This window comes from Dermacentor andersoni, chromosome 3, assembly GCF_023375885.2.
Source record: "Dermacentor andersoni chromosome 3, qqDerAnde1_hic_scaffold, whole genome shotgun sequence".
Lineage (NCBI taxonomy): Eukaryota > Metazoa > Arthropoda > Arachnida > Ixodida > Ixodidae > Dermacentor > Dermacentor andersoni.
The window spans coordinates 46,028,799-46,047,429 of record NC_092816.1 but is presented as its reverse complement, the minus strand read 5'-3'; the positions used below and the strand labels follow the sequence as shown (position 1 = coordinate 46,047,429).

Below are 18,631 nucleotides of genomic sequence, written 5' to 3'. Positions count from 1 at the left end.
TGCCCTTAGCTCCGCCAGCATTTATTACATAGCTTCCATCTTTCATAGACCTGCGAGTTTCCCCAAAAATGCTAGAGGGCAAATATTCTCCACCCACAGAGCAGGCTTGTAGGAACGCCGCTGTCCTTCCACTGAACACCACCCCTTTCTGTAAGTTCATAGTAAAATATCACTGAGGTGAAGAGCTAAGAAAGTGACAGGGATGACGTCAGAAGAATGGCAGAAATGCAGGCAGATCTGGTATGGTCTATGAGGCTATGACTCCTGCCTGACCATTGATGCCAAACAATACACGTCACGAGCTCCATCAAAGGAGATTGTGTAACAAGCCCAGACCTGCTGGTCTTATCGATAACAGTGCAACATCCTATTGTTTATTTGCTATCAACATCATCGAGTGTGTCATCCACATCTTCGTCACAGGCAGCACACAGCGGTGTTCCTTCTTCGTCGGGCAGCAGTATGTCCAGGGGCAGCTGGTCTCCCCACTCACTGCTGCGTGCCAAACGGTACACGTGCCTGGAGAGTCACGAGGGAGCAAATGTCACTTGCTATGCCAGACAGCATGAAATTACAGGATACTGATTCGGTGTCTGTTACAATAACTACGAACTACCGGTTGCAAAAGTTCCTAGGCCAAAGTGCAGGCAACTGCACTGGACTTGGAGCAGTGTTCAAAAGGTCACTGATCTTTTCCTTTTCATAATTCTATTTTTTTTTGTGTGTGATCTGGCCTGTAGAAGCCTGCACCTCTCTGTATTGGTAGTGCAGCCCACTGCCACTGATTAGCACGGCCGCATGCCCAGTGTAACCGTGAGCACTCCGGCACCTGAACTTCTTTGCAACAGATAGGGCCCATGTAACAAATCACCACAGAAAACTAATTGCCTACCAGATTAACTCAAATTGAAAAACACCATGTTTATTACTTTTCTTCATGCTTTTGATGACAATTGTCAAGAGCCCTCTAAATGTTACATTCCATTATGTATGCCACGTCCTCATCAACGCAATGCAAGTCATTATTTCATGAATAGCAGCCTTATATGGTGCTTCACATTATAACTAGCTAAGCAAGCTCCGAATACAAAGGGGAACTTTAAAAAGAAATTTCTTCTTTCAGCTTTGCCATTCAACACCCCACACGCTCAGCCGCCATGCAGAAAAGCGATGCGGAAAAGCTAGTCCCATCAATCTGCAGGATGCCTCGACCTGTGAACAGCGAGAGTGCCAACTCCGATCACTGAAGTGATGTGGATGCGATAACACAAATAGCAAAAAAATGTAGGTTTATCTAGAGGGTTGTAGGTACAGTTCCTCCATCCACTACAGTGTTACAGTATCTCGTGTCAACGCAATCACTGAAGCAGACAACCATGTTCCTTTTAGAGGAACATCAGTGAGTGAGCTAAGGACAACAGGAGAGAAGAGAACAGATCAGCGTCCATCATCTGTAGTGCTGTATACAAAATGAACACAAGGAAAACCAACTCTAACCGACCAGCACCTCGCTTATCACAGCTAGCTGAAGTCAAATGGGGTCTAACTGAAGAGGTTGGAAGTCGTACATCTCCAGCTATGCCATTTCACTTCCAAAAGGGTAAAAAAGAAAATTAAAAAATGAACAAAACAACTGAATAATAAACAAAACTGACAATAATTATTTGATGATGATTGCCAATGTAAGCAAGAAGCCCAAACAAAAATGAGCGGATGAACAAGTGAGAGAACAACAGAAAGAGAAAGCTAGGAAGCGAGAGAACATTCCCCATGATAAGTCTGGCCACTGACCAACCACAAAAATGGCTGAGGAAAACATACAATAGGAAAAACACTGTCAGCAATGGCTAAAGGGTGAAACATTGACAGCGATAGCAAGGTTTAACGTCGTGCTTGGACTCCCTGGACGGTGTTCCAATTAGTGAACTCTCGTTGAAGACAAATTCGGTTAAGACGAATTCTCGCATATAACAAACAACATGGGAAAGTTTGTTTAGTTTTCCATACACTCAATGCGAAAGAAATTCGCTTAAGACGAACCATCTCAGACGAGCCTTTCGGTTAAGACAAACATTCAGAGTGACCGTCACCGGTACCGATCCTGGAGGCTAGGGTGCCTCAATGTGCCACGCCCGGGAGCGTGCGCATCCAGGCATCCCACTGGACGTCTGCAGCCCACATCGACCATGGACAGAGATGAAAACAAGAGGAGGAAATAAAAGGAGACAGCGTCGTTTCACTTTGAGAATGCAAGCGCATATATGGATGCTATAGCGCATATGAAGTTATCGGCCCTCGTTGCCGATGCTCGTTGACTGTCCACATCGCAGGTCATATTCAAAACAGGGCTGGCGCAGTCGCACCATATGCAGCAGCCGCCAGAGTAGAACGTCCCTTTGTAAACATTCGCCTCCTAACTTAATTAACAAACATGGTATGAGCGCGCACAGGCAAACATGAACAGATCACACTCGATGTCCACGAATACTCACTGTCAGAATGCTGGTGTGAGGAATCGCGGCAGTAGCAGCGACCGAAGTGACCTTCGGGCGATGGCTCATAGCGTTGCGTACACTGGGTAGCAAACTCAAAGCTACCAGCTATCGCCCAACCTAGACTGTGCCTCGAAAGCATATCAAGTTCAAGATAAAGCCCGCACAACCAAAGTACAACATCCACCTCCCTCTATCGCGCGATGGAAGACGCATGCTCTTTTCCCACCGCCCCCGCTTCTTCCTTTGTGCAAGCAACATTGGGCCGCCATCATCGGCTCACTGTCACACGCTTTCACTCGCACGCATAGCGTATGGCACGTGAGGACAATGTTATCACAACACAAACCCAGTACGTCTGTATCACAAACGAAACTTGTAGCAACCTCCAGAGGAGGTCAAGACAGTGTGTTTCCACTTGCCTTCGTCCTCCGTAATTCTTTGGCTATTTCCTTCTTTCCCAGTTCGCTGAACGTCACTTAGACTTTTCTCAAAGTTTATTGCTTTGCCACACACTCGGCATGCTCCTTTTTACTTTCACTAGCTTGGAGCCTGCACCAATGACCTATCAGGCGGCAGATGCCTGCTTAAACTCCCTAGTGAACTTTTTCCAGCAGCACGAAGGCACAGAAGGACATTTAACGTCATTGGGTAAGATGACATTGTTTGTGGCCGCTCGCCGACTTGCAACGAAGTGCCAAACATCCATCACAGACTGGATGAAACCAAGCATGAGTACCATTTAAAAACAGTTTTCTATTAAAGCTTTCACTTCCGTAGAAGAGCTGAGCTCATACATGCTGTTTATACCGCTCCCACAGAAGACGAAATGGGCTCGTCCACGCTGGAACAAGTGCTTGTTCATTGCCGGAGTCAAGCTACCCTGATGAATTTTGTTTAGTTCTTTTTGGCTTCTACAGATGGCATAGTAAAAAAAATTAAAAACACATTCAAAGCTTGCATTTTGGCCAATTAATGCACTGAAGCTGGCAATTGGAATTTAAAAATGGTGTCCTCCTTTGTGTGTGTGCATACCAGCAACGGCTCCGCTCAGGAAAAAAAAAGAATGTTTCTTTGCGGAAGATTTGTCGAACTCAAAAAGTGAAGAAGTTTGATTTTCCTCCAACAGTGGCAGCGACGATACTGAGCAGCATATCTTCTCCGAGTCATCGGATTCGGAGAATGCCAGCGTTTTAACATGTTGGCAGTGGATAAGGTTTGTTTTCATGGCCACGCCTGGCATAAAGGTACGTGTGACAGAGGACGGAAACCATGCGCCGTATTCTGAATTGTTTCTAACGAATGAACTAACAGATTTAATTCTCTGTGAAACCAACCACTACATGTACCTGGTGAGAGTATTGTGGAGTAGCACTCCACACAATTCCGTGCTTTGAAATGTACCACACCAAGTCAACAATTTACGGATCTGACATATGTTGCCATAAGCATGAGCCCCGCTTGTCACAGTAGCGTTTTTTTTTTATTTCGAAGGAACCATTTTTTGCAACAAGGCCTACAGAAAATCGGAGACTCTCTGCTGTGTAGTGCAGTGAAGCCAATCCTCCCTGCATACTTTCAAAAAAAATATTTTGCATGTATCTTACAAATAAAGTGCTTCTAAGGATGTCTTTCGGTTGTTTCAAAATGTACAGAGATATGTAGGCAAATAAAGAATTGGTATCTTTATATTATTTTTGGACAGAAAGCTCGGTAGGGAAATGGTTAAGTTCAGCTAAATAAATGCTTTTTGTGTCATTCCTCCCCTCCCCTTAAGTCTATTTCATTTACCGTATTTAAGGAAGATATTTGGACAGACAGACAGAAAAACTATTCGTAACAAAGTGAGTTTGGATTCCTCTGGGTCCCTGGACCACCGCACGGTCCCACACTACGTCGAGACGTTCATGTTACTTTTGTTCATGACATCAGCAGCCCGAGCCACCACAGTAAGCTGCGATGTCGGGTCCATAGACGAGATCAGGAGCTCCCAGTCCTCCCAACTTGAGATGGCAGGCTGTCCCTGTGGGGGAGGATCAGCAGGGCAGCCAAAAAGGATGTGGAAGAGTGTGGCATGAGGGTCGCAGCATAGGGAGCATGTAGGGGAGACGCCACAATAGTGGGATAGCAGCTGAGGGGATCGGAGAGAGTGGGTTTGGAGGCGTCTCCAGAGGATCTGCTGGGAGTGGGTCAGGGAGGGGTGGGGAGGAGGGTAAGTCCAACGGTCCAAACGGGGCACTTGTGTGAGCTCCGCAAAGCTGTGCACCCGCTCCCTCAAGAAACCTGGATTGAGGCTGTCCTGAGCTCGGCAAATTAAATCTCGGGCCAGTTTATCGGCACCTCGTTTCCAGGGTTCCTAGAGTGAGCTGGCACCTACCGGAGCTCTACCCTGCATGGTAAATTCTGGGTGGGGGTGTTTAACAAGTTCCAGGCAGGAGTGTGAATCCTGCCTCTGGAAAAGTTGGACAAAGCAGTCTTTGAATCGCTAAACATGTATTCAGCATGCGAAGGGAAAGGGGTAAGGCGATGGCAGTTTCCTCTGCTTCCTCAGGTGTAGAGCCAGAGGAAAGTCAGTAAGGGGTCAGAGCAGGGTTGGGTTGTAAGCAACTGCCACAGCTTCATGTGTTGTACATGCGGCGTCTACCCAAATGGCTTTCTCGACTTGTCCGCACTACTTGTGGAGGGCATTTGCGCAAGCTAAGCGGTGAGAGATGTGAAACTGGGGATGGACGTTTCGAGGAAGGGGTTTCACTACAAGGGGTGTGTGAATGTGTCGAAGAATGGCTATAAGGGTTGACTGAATGCAAAGGAAGGCGAGGATATGGCGGCCAGTGGCGCTCGCGGCAAGTCTTAAATACTGCGTCTGAAGGTGCGCCTCAACTAGTTCAGGAAGTGTGTTATGCATGCCTAGTGCAAGGAGTTTGGCTGTGCTAGTACTGCGGGGTAGGTTTAGGGCTGCCTTAGTTGCAAGGCAGATCATGGCGTTCATGCGCTCGGTTTCCGTGCGGTTCAGCTTGAGATATGGAGTGGCGTACAGAATGCAGCTAAGCGTAAAAGCATGTACAACTTTCATGTTGTCTGCTTCTTCTAAGCCCCTGTGCAGGGAAGATATGCGACGCAGAAGCTGCAACACTGATTGCGTAGAGGCCTTGAGTGTTTTAAGGGTGTGGTCATTGCATCCAGAATCCTGCAGGTAGAGGCCAAGGATGCACAGGGTGGGAGTGATGGGGATAGGGGATCCTTGTAAAGTAATTTGGATGGGTGAGTTAGCGGCAGATTTTGGTCTAATTAGCAAGAGCGCAGACTTAGAGGGGGAACACTCAAGTCCGATAGATGATACGCGAGCGGAGATAGTGTCGGCTGCTAATTGTAGTTTCCTCAATTTCCCAGTCAGAGCCATGAGTGGTCCGTGTGGTAATATCATCAGCATACAGAGTATGTTTGAGGTGTGGGATGAGATTGAGCTTCTGGGCTAAGGGGATGAGAGCAACGTTAAATAGAAGGGGGGAGAGGACCGCGCCTTGAGGGGTTCCAAACTCGCCGAGTTTATAAGGGGGTTCGCTGAGCTGATCAATGTGCAAGGAGGCAGTGCGTCCAGAGAGGAAGGCGCAAACGTAGTTGTAGGTTTTAGGGCCTACCTGTAGTGCTTGCAGTTCCCGTAAGATGGCAGCATGTCAAATTCTGTGAAATGCCTTAATAAGGTCAACCGCCAGGATAGCTTTAGTCAGATGGAGGATGGTATCATTAAGCACATCGAGTGTACTTTAGGTAGGGCATCCTGGCAGATAGATGGGCACGAAAGCCCACCATGCTGTGGGGGAAAAGGTGATTTTCTTCCATGTAAGTTGTCAGTTGGGCAAGGATTATGTGCTCAAAGGCCTTGCTGAGACAGGATGTGATAGAAATGTGGTGGATGTTCTCGAAGGTGATGGGCTTGTAGGGTTTTGGGATAAATATGATTTTTCCATGCTTCCAAGAGGCAGGGAGGGTACCTGCCTCCCAGCACTCGTTAAAGTAATAGGTGAGATATGGAGACATCATCAAGATTTAGGATGGCAGCATTCCTAATTTGATCTTCCTCGAGTGTGGTATTGTGCAATTTCAATAGGGCTGCACAAAATTCAGATTCTGTAATAGGAGCATCAAGCTGTGGTTGGGGTGAGCCCATGTACTCGGGATGTTTGCAAGGAGGAGCTGAGGTGGTATAGGTGCATTTCACCTGCGCGAAGAAGGTGTCGGCGTCGTGCCGATGGTTATGAGTGAGGCAGCGAATGCTAAGATGTGTTTGAGTTTTAGATTGCGTGGGATCGAGCATGCAGCATAACAGGCGCCAAGCGCGGGTTGTAGAGAGATTGCCTCGGAGGCTGTCACCAACCTGGGCCCAGTTAGCTTTGCAAAGAGTGGCACTATGGTGTTCTATTTCGGAGTGAAGCTGGGTGAGTTTGAGTTTTAGTTTCCTGTTGTGCTTTTAAGTTCTCCCCCTTCGGGTTATGTTGGCTTGAGCTTCAAGAAGGTGGGCGAGCGTACTGTTGATAACGGGGGTGTCTGACGTAGTAGTGAGCGTTTGGGTATCTTGGCGAATGTCTTTCTGAAACTGAGTAGTCCAGGTGTCTAGGTCGAAGGGAGCCTGTGCTGGCTGCGCTTGCCTAAATTTACGGAGCTGGTCCCAATTAGTTTGCCTAGTGGCAAATTTGCGCTGAGGTCGCCGATAGTTTACTGCTATGTGAATTAGGTTGTGGTTACTGCCTAGCGTGGCTTGCGTTCTTTCCCACTGCAGGTGAGCCAAGCTTCTACCAAGCGTGAGGTCTGGGCTAGTATCGGCGGTTACACTGTTAAAAACCCATGTACGTAGGCTAAAATTATTAAAGATGGTCAGGTGATGCAATAGCGTTTCAGTGTATAAAACTGTGCCTCTGTCCCAGTCATAGCCCCAGTCCATGTGAGCGCAGTTAAAGTCGCCGGCAACCAGTAGGGGGTTTGATCCAGCCATTCGGGTTACGGATTTGAGGAGTGGAGGGAGTAGGTGAATAGGTTGTCGTGGGAGAATATAGCAGTTGAGAATGAACAGGAGAGGTTGTTCAGGGGTGGGGGGTAACATTTCGATGAAGGTGTGAGCAATAAGGGAGGTAATGTCGGGCTCCGCGTAATGCAAGGTGTTACAGACGTATGTAACCACCCGAGAAAGATCAGTGGAGTCAGAGGGGATAACAGCAAATCCTGGCAGTTGCCTGCAAACACTGTCATCCTGGATAGCGATAATGTCTGGTTCTGGTGGGAACAAACAATTGACGATAATCTGCTGCAGAGGGTCGCGCTTTCGCAGAAAGCTCCTGCAATTCCATTGAATAATTTGTAAGGAATTATGGTGCCTCGGAGGAGCCATGTTGAAGGGTGGCGGGACGAATGACGAGTGTAGAAGGTGGGACTGCATGGAGAGAGGCCATTGACAGTCCAGGAATAAAGTTAGCTAAATGCTCCTCAACCTTGGCCATGATGCTAGATGTGACCCTATCCATTATACCGGTAATGGTAGCTTCAATCATAGTCTGGCACTGTGCAGTGACCTGCGCAGTAATGCGTTCTGTGAAGTTGGTTTCTAGGTTTTGGGCGAGGTCCTGAAATTTGGCACCCAGGTCTACAGGTTGGGCTGGGCTCTCATCAGGCCTCCTGTTTTTCTGAGGAGGTTGGTCAGGCGGGGTGGATGAAAAAGATGAGGATGATGGTATGGGGGCAGAGCAGGGGTGGAGGTAGAGAGGGCTGCCTTAAGCTGCCTTACCTCATCCCGCAGAGCCTTCATGTCCGTGTCCTGGGAGGTCAAGATGTTCATCTCGGCAGCCTTGGAAGCCCATGTAGAGGTAGACGGGAGGGTCGTGCTAAGCGGGGGAGCACTTTGTCTTCTGGGGCGGTGGGATGCGTCGTTTGGTGGTGGCATTTCTTGCCTTACACGAGCCGAGAGAGAATGCAGATCGGGATGCAGGAGGGAAGATCTTGCGGCTCATGCTTGTCCCCGCAACGCGGGCAGAGACCACTCTTGGGGTGGGGGCACACGTCGTATCTGTGGCCCACTCGACGACAGTTTGTGCATGCATCTGGATTTCCCTTGTACGTCGTGCATCTATACACATATACTACACTCATGTAGCGTATGGTGTGAGGGACTGGGCCATGCGCAAATGTGATCAATATGGAAAGGGTCCCCATTCTGCGGGCTGCGATGATATGAGCTTCCGGGTTGCGAGTCTGAAGGTCCTGTAGCATCTCTTCCGGTGCTTCCGCCCAGTAGGCTTGCGAGATGACTCCATGCGCAGCAGTGAGCGGTGGTGCTATATAGGCAGCAACGGGGTAACTTGTCTCTTGAAGGACCACTTCCTGGAGTTGGACGAGGCGAAGGGCCGTTGACTCGTGAGGTGGATCCGGAGGTGAAACTCTCATAGGTCCCGGGCAGCGGCGGTGACTTTCAGACCTTGCATGAGTGGCTGCGCCGTGGCTCCGTTCAAGGCAAGGCCTCCTCTTGGTCAGAAAACTACCATTATAGTGCTGGGAGGGAGTGAAGCAAGTTGCTTACTTCGCAGTGCGATTGCGTGCGTCACGCGCAGCTGTTGTTGAGCACAGTATGTCGGCTTGAAGGCCGCGGGGGCAGCGTTGGCCGGAGCACCGACGGCAGTCGCGGTAGACTTAGCTCGAAGAGGGGCTCCATGAGGAGGCACAACCAGTGTTTCCGGGCTTGGTTTTCGTCCCTTGTACGTGCGGAGTATCGTGGTCCACTCACTGGGTCTGAACGTTGTCGGGTCGAGGTCTTCACCCTGCGATTGCACCTCCGTGGCTGTTGGGGGAGGGTGCGCTACCAGTGATAGGCCTAGCCTCTAGTGAGGCAAGACCCAATGCGGCGGCTGGCCAGGAGAAGACTTTCCGACATCGATACGGTCCAAAAAAGGTTCGGATATAGGTTTAGCGGTCAGCAGCAGTGCAAACGGAGGGGATTCGTTCGTATTTCTTGGTGACTGGCACAGACAGCGCACGGCGACACGGGAGGCCCGGGCAGGAGGCGATGGGCAAAGCTCATGCCGGACCGTTCCTGAGTACACGCCGACGACACGTAGGTTCTCTTCGGGTAGATTTCGGGGTCCGGAGCGCGCCGACGGCACGTCTATTCACTTCGGGTGGCCGTGGTGTCCTCAGATATTTGGATGAACGTGGTCTTGTTGGCAATTATTCTTCTGATAAAATCAACTTCTGATAATATGAACAAATTTTCATAGTCTGTTCGAGTTTGTCTTAAAGGGAGTCTACTGACATGTTGGTAGAACGCAGCATGCAAGGCAACAGCATCCTGGCAGCTACTAGCTTGCAATGATGGGGCAATCAGGAGCACCATCAGTGGCATTGCAGGCATTGCACCTCAATGACACACTAAAAACCATCACCGTTAGTCAGTACCAAGTAAAGCTCTAAATAATCTTAGCTTCATATTTACTCTCCGTTCTGCGCAGACCAGTGCATGCACACAGCAGCTCAGCACAATGCTACTGTGTTCACAGTGTGCATGGAGCCAGCATCCCATGCCAGCAGTGGAAAACAGAACCCTGGTCTCACTTCATTACTAATCTAATTGAGCAGTATGCGTGTGTATGGTGCATTGACTTTGCTTTATTGCTTTTGTCAATCGCGGGACAGTACGCCGACAGCAAATGACGTGAATGTGCCTTGAGCCTCCATATAATTGCTATGCAATAAAAGAAAAATATGAAGCATCAACAACCAAACCAAGTTACAATATTTTCACCACCTTCATCAAAAGCCAATGACTCAAGACAAAATTAACCCGTTATCTGCCCCTTAAATACAGACAGAAGGGCACATCAAACCTACCTGCCATGCTTTTTCCGAGTGAACACAAACTCCCTCAACTGCGCATCCTTGCAGCAAACCCGACAGACTGCATGCCGGCTACGACGCAGCACTGGCCGGATCACGCGAGCCCACTCCCTCGCCTCTGCAAGAAGGTGCCAAGGGGAATTCCGTTCTTGTATTGAAAGCAGCATTGGCACATAATTTCCGCATTGTAAACACTATACCATGCGCTTCTGGGCATTAAAAAGAAATACGCAACCTTTGCCTGCAAGTGCAGCTTCACAGCAGAGCACTGCAAGGTGCCACAAAGTTGCATATGGAGGCAAAGTTTACATGAAGCCCCGAATTCGTACATAATTTTTTTCCCCCATCTACAAATCGTGTCATACAAAAGGGCACGCGCTGTACTATGATAATAAATGAATACACACAATTCTGTTCCTGCTGACTTTCTGCAGATCCTAAAGATAAGCAACGTGCAAGGGTGCAAAAACATTTGCTTTTTCAAAAGAATTGTGATTGCTGTGTGACGTCTATGTCTTTTTCTGTTATTTCACAGTTCAAGTAATTTACCTAAGTAAAGTTAACTGGCGTTGCAGAGGAATTCTCAGAACTTGATGCTGTCAAGTATGGTTTGATCAACACGTACAAAGGCCTCCAGAAACATACATTAGTACAGTAACATCTCAACAAAACAAATTTCTCGGTATATTGAAGAACATTTGGGGTCACCAGAAATTTGCACAATCCGTAAGAGGGCCACAATCACAGCACCAAATAGTCTTGTTTATTTACAGTTACAGTAAAATCTCGGTATAATGAACTTCTGTGGACCGCAGTAAATTGTTCGTTATTCTGAAAGACTGTTATAGTGAAAGCCCCAAAATTAACCATTGTGCCCATCAACACATCAGTTCATAAGTTGTCACCATATGAGCTATCTACGAAAACGTTGCTGTTGGCTCTCGACACCCACTGCTGCTACTTTCCATAGATTCCGAACCCAGCACCATTGAAGCTCCGTATAATAAGAGTAACGTGCAAAACAGACGCTGACGCTGACACCGAGAAAAGTACCGATAAAAAGGTAGCTCCATGGCTACAAAGTGCAATGTTTCATGCTTTTTGTTTGTTCTTCACATTTTTACCGTGGCCACTGCAACTGTCTTGCTTGAGGCAGACACCTGAACTACATCAAAGTGCAAAGTGTGACTGTGTGGCATCCCCGCAAGTACAGAGGTTACATTTTATCGTGCCCGTAGCTAGTACAGCGGCAGAAAGAAGTGCTAAAGAAAGAGGTGTGCGTTGAAATAAGGGTGAAAGAAGTAGACGCGCCTACGCTGCTAGGCGACACTTTTCTGGGCGGAGCATGCACTCGCAACACCTTATGTGCCGTCGCCTATGCTTGCCCGCGTGCCTTTTATTATTGGGCGCCGGCCAGGTTTCCGAACCCATGCTCCACGACGCCCGCTCTCTGCGCCTTGTCATTTGCCAGCCTACTGTTTCGGCTGCCGTGAAGGACACACAGAAATCTAAGAATCCCCAGATTTCGGAATATTAATTCATAGTACTGTGGTGTTGTTAACATTACAGGGAAACTGAATAACAATTATTATCCTGAATAGTTCGGTAATCTGAAGTTTCTAGTACTGAAATATTTTTACATTGAAACTATAAGAATTCAGCAGGGGATTTCTGAAAAGTTTGTTAATCTGAAAAGTTTGTTAATGTGGTGTTTGTAGTAACAAGGTTTTGCTGTATCACTTTCAGTCGAATAAGTCCTTGACAGCTTTCTGGACCTTCATTCTCTCAGTGTTGTACAGTTGACACTTATGGAAAGGTTCAAACTTCACGCTCATTCTTTCATGTACGTTGCCATCACGCTCCGCACACCGCAGCGAGCGCTTTTCATGTGCACAGGTCTCGTGGCAGCTACGTAATTTGTGTCATCCCTATGGTTTGGCGAAGCATTTGCGTCCCCAAAAAAGAATTCGTTGTAACTCATGCATGTTGGTAGGGACAGTTTTAAAAAGTAGGAGCACCCCGATCATAACAGTGATCATATTGAGATTTGACTGTATATAAACGAACTTGGCACAATTTGCAAAAAATATAAAATAAAAAGAGGACTCACTGGCAATTTCTCCGGGTCTCTGCAGCACCACGTAAGAATACCTGGAAGCAGCTGGGTGCTTTTTCTAAAGGTGTGAAAACAAGAACAGACAAAGAACCAGATCACTGAGCTAAACCACAAGCAAGAATTTTTTTACAAACAAAGAAGGGGTGTCGATGCCACATATCACAAGCTTTAAGCATTGCATGAAAGGATACAGGTTGTTTCAGCCAGCAAGAAATTGAGAACAGGCTACAAGCTTCCGGAAGAAGAGGTCTTTCCCATGGTCTGTCCCTAACCCTCTTATGTGCAACACATGCTGAATAGAAGGGTCACAAATGGATTAGCAGCACACAATGGTAAGCCCTCTCCTTTATTTGTCCTTGCCCTTGGATGACTGTAGGGACCTGTATTTCTATGTAGCACTGCACGATCATCATCAGCAGCAGCAGCCTATTCTTTATGTCCACTGCAGGACGAAGGCTTCTCCCAGCAATACCAAATTATACTTGTCTTGTGCTAGTTGACTACAACTTGCGCATGCAAATTTCCTAGTTTCATCACTCCAACTAACTTTCTGCCATTCTCAACTGCACTTCCTTTCCCTTGGCACCCATTCTGCAACTTCAATGATCCACCACTTATCGACACTATGCATCACATGACCTGCCCAGCTCCTGCCCGTCTCCACGGAGATGGAAAGAGCGCTCTTTCCATCTCAGTCGCCTTTTCCTGTGGTTGTCTTTTTTGAATGCGCAACTTGGTTCTTCAAAACTTTAATGTTACAGTCCAAAACTAAACTCTGGTTGCGCTGTTGCCACCTGGAGGGCTGAAGTTCAAAGTTGCAGTCTCCAAAATATAAGGAAGGCCACATTTGCAAGTCCAGTCTGGTGCTGTTTCCACAAGGCTAAGCTTTCACAAGGTCTTCAGCCTATGTGGTATCCTCTCATGAAGTAAACACCAATACAAGGGCGGAGGCAATGCCTTAGGGATGAGCAATGCCTCTGGATATCATGTGTATAAGATCAAAGGATCTTACATTTCACTGAGTGATGGTCTCGGAGGTAGCAACTGGCAACTGCTGGAAATGATCAATATGTGACAAACCTGTGTAAGGAAAGGTTCCTCGTAGCGTGCTTCAAAAGTGCAGGGAATGCCAAGTGCCTGCGTCTCCCTTGGGCAGTCAAGGTCATGAGGACACTGAACATCCCATGGACAAAAGAAACAGAGTAAGCATTACACAGAAGACATACAGAGATAGATATACGAACACACAGTTAGATACTAGAGGTAGGCAGAGAGACAGGCATACGTATATAGATATAAAGATGGACAAGTACACAGACACACGTACAGAAGACAGCTAGATAGTAGATGGATGGAAGAATACACCTTGTGGTGCATGCTAGCATAAGTACAAAATACAGAGCAGTGTCGACTTCCAGCTCAACAGGCCATTACAACATCCTCAGTAATATACCAGTATAAATACAAAACACTAGGTGTTACATCTACCAAATGTGACCACCAGAGCCAAACCAGTGCCTTCATAACCACTGATGACATGAACTAAGCGTGGTTCCAATAAAAAAAAAGAAACTGCTACCTCTCCCTGTCCCACTTTACAAGACTACTCTATCTCAACGCAGGCTTTTCCTCGTGAAGTTCCAATGAAGACATCTATGGTGATACCGGTGCAACAATTTCGCTGAATACAATCAAACCTCGATCATACGTTCTCGGAAAAAAAAAACACAAGAAAAGAAACGTACTAACCGGGAAAATAATTATACCAGTATAAATACAAAACACTAGGTGTTACATCTACCAAATGTGACCACCAGAGCCAAACCAGTGCCTTCATAAACACTGATGACATGAACTAAGCGTGGTTCCAATAAAAAAAAAAAGAAACTGCTACCTCTCCCTGTCCCACTTTACATGACTACTCTATCTCAACGCAGGCTTTTCCTCGTGAAGTTCCAATGAAGACATCTATGGTGATACCGGTGCAACAATTCCGCTGAATACAATCAAACCTCGATCATACGTTCTCGGAAAAAAAAAAAACACAAGAAATGAAACATACCAACCGGGAAAATGTGCAATCGAAAGTAACTACAGTGGAACCCCGGTTATACACCCCCTGGTTTTGCGACGACCTGGGTTCTACGATGGATAAGCGCAGTCCCGGCGAAGTCCCCATGAAAGCAATGCATTAAAAACCCCGGTTATCCGATGCAATTTTACGCCTGACCCACGTTATACGATGACCATCGCAAAGTGCGGGACGAAACGGCGGACGGAAGCAAAATGCCGCGGATCTCTTTCCTTGTTCCATCTCTCCGCATGCAGAGTGCTTGACACCGCTCGACTGGTTCACTCCGGCACAGCTTTCTTCCCTGCCTTGTCTCATCATTCGTTTCTCTCTCCCCCACCAGCTCGCTGTGCTGAAATAGCGCCTTTTCTTCTCCACAATCACTTTCTCCCTCTCTTCTGGGTGGTGTTGCCTCTCGTCGTGTTGGGGAAGCGTTTCTCTCCTCCCCACCAGCAGCTGCCCAGATGCCCGCTGTGCTGAAATAGCACCTTTTCTTCTCCACAACCACTTCCTCCCACTCTTCTCGGCAGTGTCGCCTCTCGTGGCATTGGGGAAGCGTTTCTCTCCTTCCAGTTTCCCAGCAGCAGATCGCCGACAAGGTAGCATGGGAAGGCCTAGGTTAATCGCACGTGTTCTTCGTCGTAATCCTAGCAACCAGCGTTCAGCGGAGGTTCCGAGTTGTGTGGAGCAACATGACGCATGATGTCCCAAAAGTGGACAGTTCTGTCGCTCGGCGATGAGCTGCATATTATCGAGAAAGATGAAAAGCGGCACGGAGCCATGAAAGCCAGCGTTGCCCGGGACCTTGAGATACCCGAATCTTCGCTTAAGATGAACCTGGCAAACAAAGCAGTGATATTGAAGAATGCCAACATGTTCGGGCTCAAGCGGATAGCACCAAAAGGACAGCACGAGAAGTTAGAAAAAGTTCTCGTCAAGTGGCTGCATCAAGCACTGAGCTCAGATCAACGTTGACGGCGCGATTCTAAAAGAAAAGGCGGACCTTGTGGCATTTCGTCTGGGCATCGATGACTTTCAGGCATCGAACGGGTGGCCGCTTTAAAAAACGAAATAGGATTGTCTACAGCCGCTCCTCCGGAGAAAGCACTTCTATGGACATTTCGATGGTGAACGAATGGATGGAGTTGCTGCCGGAGATAATTGCTGCATACAAGCCCTGCCACATTTTCCACGCTGATGAGAGTGGTATTTTTTACCATATGCAGCCCGAGCAAACCCTTGCATTTAAGGGTGACAGCTGTCATGGTGGCAAGCGTAGTAAAGAGCGTGTGACGGCACTATACTGTGCTAACAAGGACGGTTCCGAGAGGCTGCCCGTGCTCATTGTTGGAAAGTTTGCAAAGCCACAGTGCTTTAAGAATTTGAAGATGCTGTCATGGAGCTACAACTTCAACAAAAAGGTGTGGGTGACATCTTCGCTCTTCAGGAATTTTTTGCAGCAGCTGGATAGAAAAATGGGGGCTAAGGCAAGGAAAATACTGCTTTTCTTGGACAACGCACCATGCCAACCACCCGACACGTCCTGCCTGAGGAACATAAAGGTTTTTTTTTCCACCCAACTGCACAAGCCAGCTGCAGCCGCTGGATGCTGGCATCATTAAGTGTGTCGAGCAAGGGTACCAGAAGCAGTTAGTGCAGCGTTGGCTGGTGGCTATGGAGTGCAGTGAGTCAGAAAAAAAAAGATCACTGTGGGCCATGCCATGCATTTTATTGCCAGTTTGTGGAATGCAGTGTCATGAAGCACAATCGCTAACTCGTTCAAGCACTGTGGCTTTAGGCGAGAGAGTGCCTCCTCTGCTGGGGACGCAACAACCTCGATGCCACTCAAGGCCAATGCAGGCGTCACCGCTGCCGATTTCGAGGGTTTAAACCTCACCACGACCTTCACCGAGTACGTGGAGGCCGACGACAACGTTGCGATCTGCGGCGAGGTGTCGCTGGATGACGCCATCGAGGAGGCTTTGCCTAGTGCCGACACCGCTGCGACATCAAACGAGGACAACGACAACGCCACAGATGCCGTGCCTGTGCCTACCATGTTCGCCGAGGTGCTACGGCACATAGACAGCATCCGAAACTTCGTCGCTTCACGCGACGCCGCAGAGGACCTCGTCTTTGACACTGCCCAACTCGAGCAAAAGCTATTGGTTCATGGATCAAACAAGGTCCAAAAGAAACTTAGCGACTTCTTTTAAAGTTCGTGCCGGCTGGTGGGAATTGTTGCAGTGGATAGTGGAGTGCCGTAAAAGTTCGTTTGAATAAAGCATGATAGGTACCTGTACTGCAGCATTAATTCTTATCGCATTTAATTTTTTGGTAATTTGGGTTTCCAAGCCCTGCAGAGTAATAGGTTACATTGAAGTTTCTCGTAAATCCGTCATGCGAAATAAGTAGTATTTTTATAGGTATAAATTATGTTTGCATTTTAAGACGCTTGCATTTTACGACGCTTTTTTGCAGTTCCAAGAAAGTCAGTCATATAATTGGGGTTCCACCTTAAACTATTTGACACCCAACTGTACCAACTCTTCGTAATGTAAAGTGTTGTGCATTCATTGTGGCACAAGGCACAAGCCGCTGACACACATCAAGCTAGTAGGGCTACAGCAGCCCATGATCCATTTTTTTGTTTTCCTATTGTATGATGCTATAAGATGCCAACGGGAAACTGAAATGAGATCGAGCTGGGCGGGCAACACCGGATGCCACTGGAGCAAAATGGTATGCGCCCAACATGCCGCATACAGCAGAGAACGGAGATGCATTTGGTTTATCACTTCCTACTAAAAGCGTGCAGCACACTTCCAAGATCACAACGCCCTACACCCTGCAAAACAGATAGATGAAGGTGCTTACAGTAATAGGTTCGGCGGCGATAACAATGAATGCGCCATGCGACGACCTGGGAGGAGATTTGCTGGTACGCGAATGAAAAACTGAGTGCACGCCAGCATTTTCGTGGGAGACAGGTAGGTGAATATTGTGGAGAAATGGATGTGGTGGGCCACTACATTTCTCAACCACTTGCGCCTCACGCCTTTTCTTATTTACATGGGATCTAGCGGCCAGAAAACATATCATATGATCGCAATCTGCAGCAGGAAAGAGTGGCGCATTTGAGTTATTGCCTATTAAAAGTGTGCAGTATGCTTCCAATGGCACCACGCACTGTGATATAGATAGGTTAAGATGCTTATCACGATATGGTTACCGGCAATAGCTGTGACTGTTCATACAACAATTTGGGAGGTGATTTGCTGGTGCCAGATAAAGAAAGTAAATGTGTGTCAATGTTATCACATGAGGAGTGTAGCTGCGGCAGGTGGCTACTGTTCTTGATTGCGTGCGCCTCACGTATTTTCTTGTTTACTCTGGATCTAGCAGCCTGAAAATGTAGCATGCAACTACAGTTTGGCAATGTACTCAACGTTGGTGTGGAAAGATTGTGTTTTCCGGGAACATATGAACCAGTAAAATATAAGCATAACTTTACTGGGTCATTATTTATGTTCGAGCACGAACAATGGCACCAGGAAATTGTATGTAACAAGATCTTATTAAAGACATTCTACAGTATTACCCCGAAATTAAACAGCTGCTAGTTCTGAACGGTGATAGTTCTCTTCGCAGTCTTCTTACTGGTACAGTTGTTACAGCTTCTCACTGATGTCTAGTGAGACTCAGAAAACGAAAAACATGTACGAAGGCCAAAGCCAACTTTCGAACTGCCTGTTACTTACAGGAGCCAACACTTGAGCAGGTTCTTGACCGCCGTCCTTGCTGATCTGAAGAAAACAACATGCCAAGTGTTAGCATGTACACTTAAAAGAACTCATTAAAAGGAGCCCCAAGAACTATTCTGAACCCAATAAACAAACTATTTCAGCATAGACAGATGACTATGCCTTGAGCATCCCAACCAAATATCACGCCTTCACACACAGCAGCATATGCATGAACACACTGAAAAGGTGGCGTGCTTTTTCTTGCTGCCATCTGAAATTACCCCCTTCCCCTAACACAAATCTTTCGGGGCCACCTAACTGACTGTACACA

The 18,631-nt window shown here is 47.4% G+C and overlaps 1 protein-coding gene across 2 annotated transcripts in view; it reads right to left on the bottom strand.

Annotated features, from left to right (window-relative positions):
- Nucleotides 1-352: 352 nt before the first annotated feature.
- LOC126548741 (ribosome assembly protein METTL17, mitochondrial) overlaps nucleotides 353-18,631 on the bottom strand; it is a 50,991-nt gene continuing 32,712 nt past the window's right edge. For both annotated transcript variants that reach the window (XM_050196894.3, XM_050196897.2), the window contains 5 exons: nucleotides 18,316-18,360; nucleotides 13,564-13,656; nucleotides 12,478-12,541; nucleotides 10,362-10,485; nucleotides 353-519 (listed from right to left, as the gene is read on the bottom strand). In XM_050196894.3, the coding sequence (XP_050052851.1) occupies nucleotides 375-519; nucleotides 10,362-10,485; nucleotides 12,478-12,541; nucleotides 13,564-13,656; nucleotides 18,316-18,360 (471 nt within the window). In that variant the 3' untranslated portion in view covers nucleotides 353-374. The remainder of the gene's footprint in view (nucleotides 520-10,361; nucleotides 10,486-12,477; nucleotides 12,542-13,563; nucleotides 13,657-18,315; nucleotides 18,361-18,631) is intronic.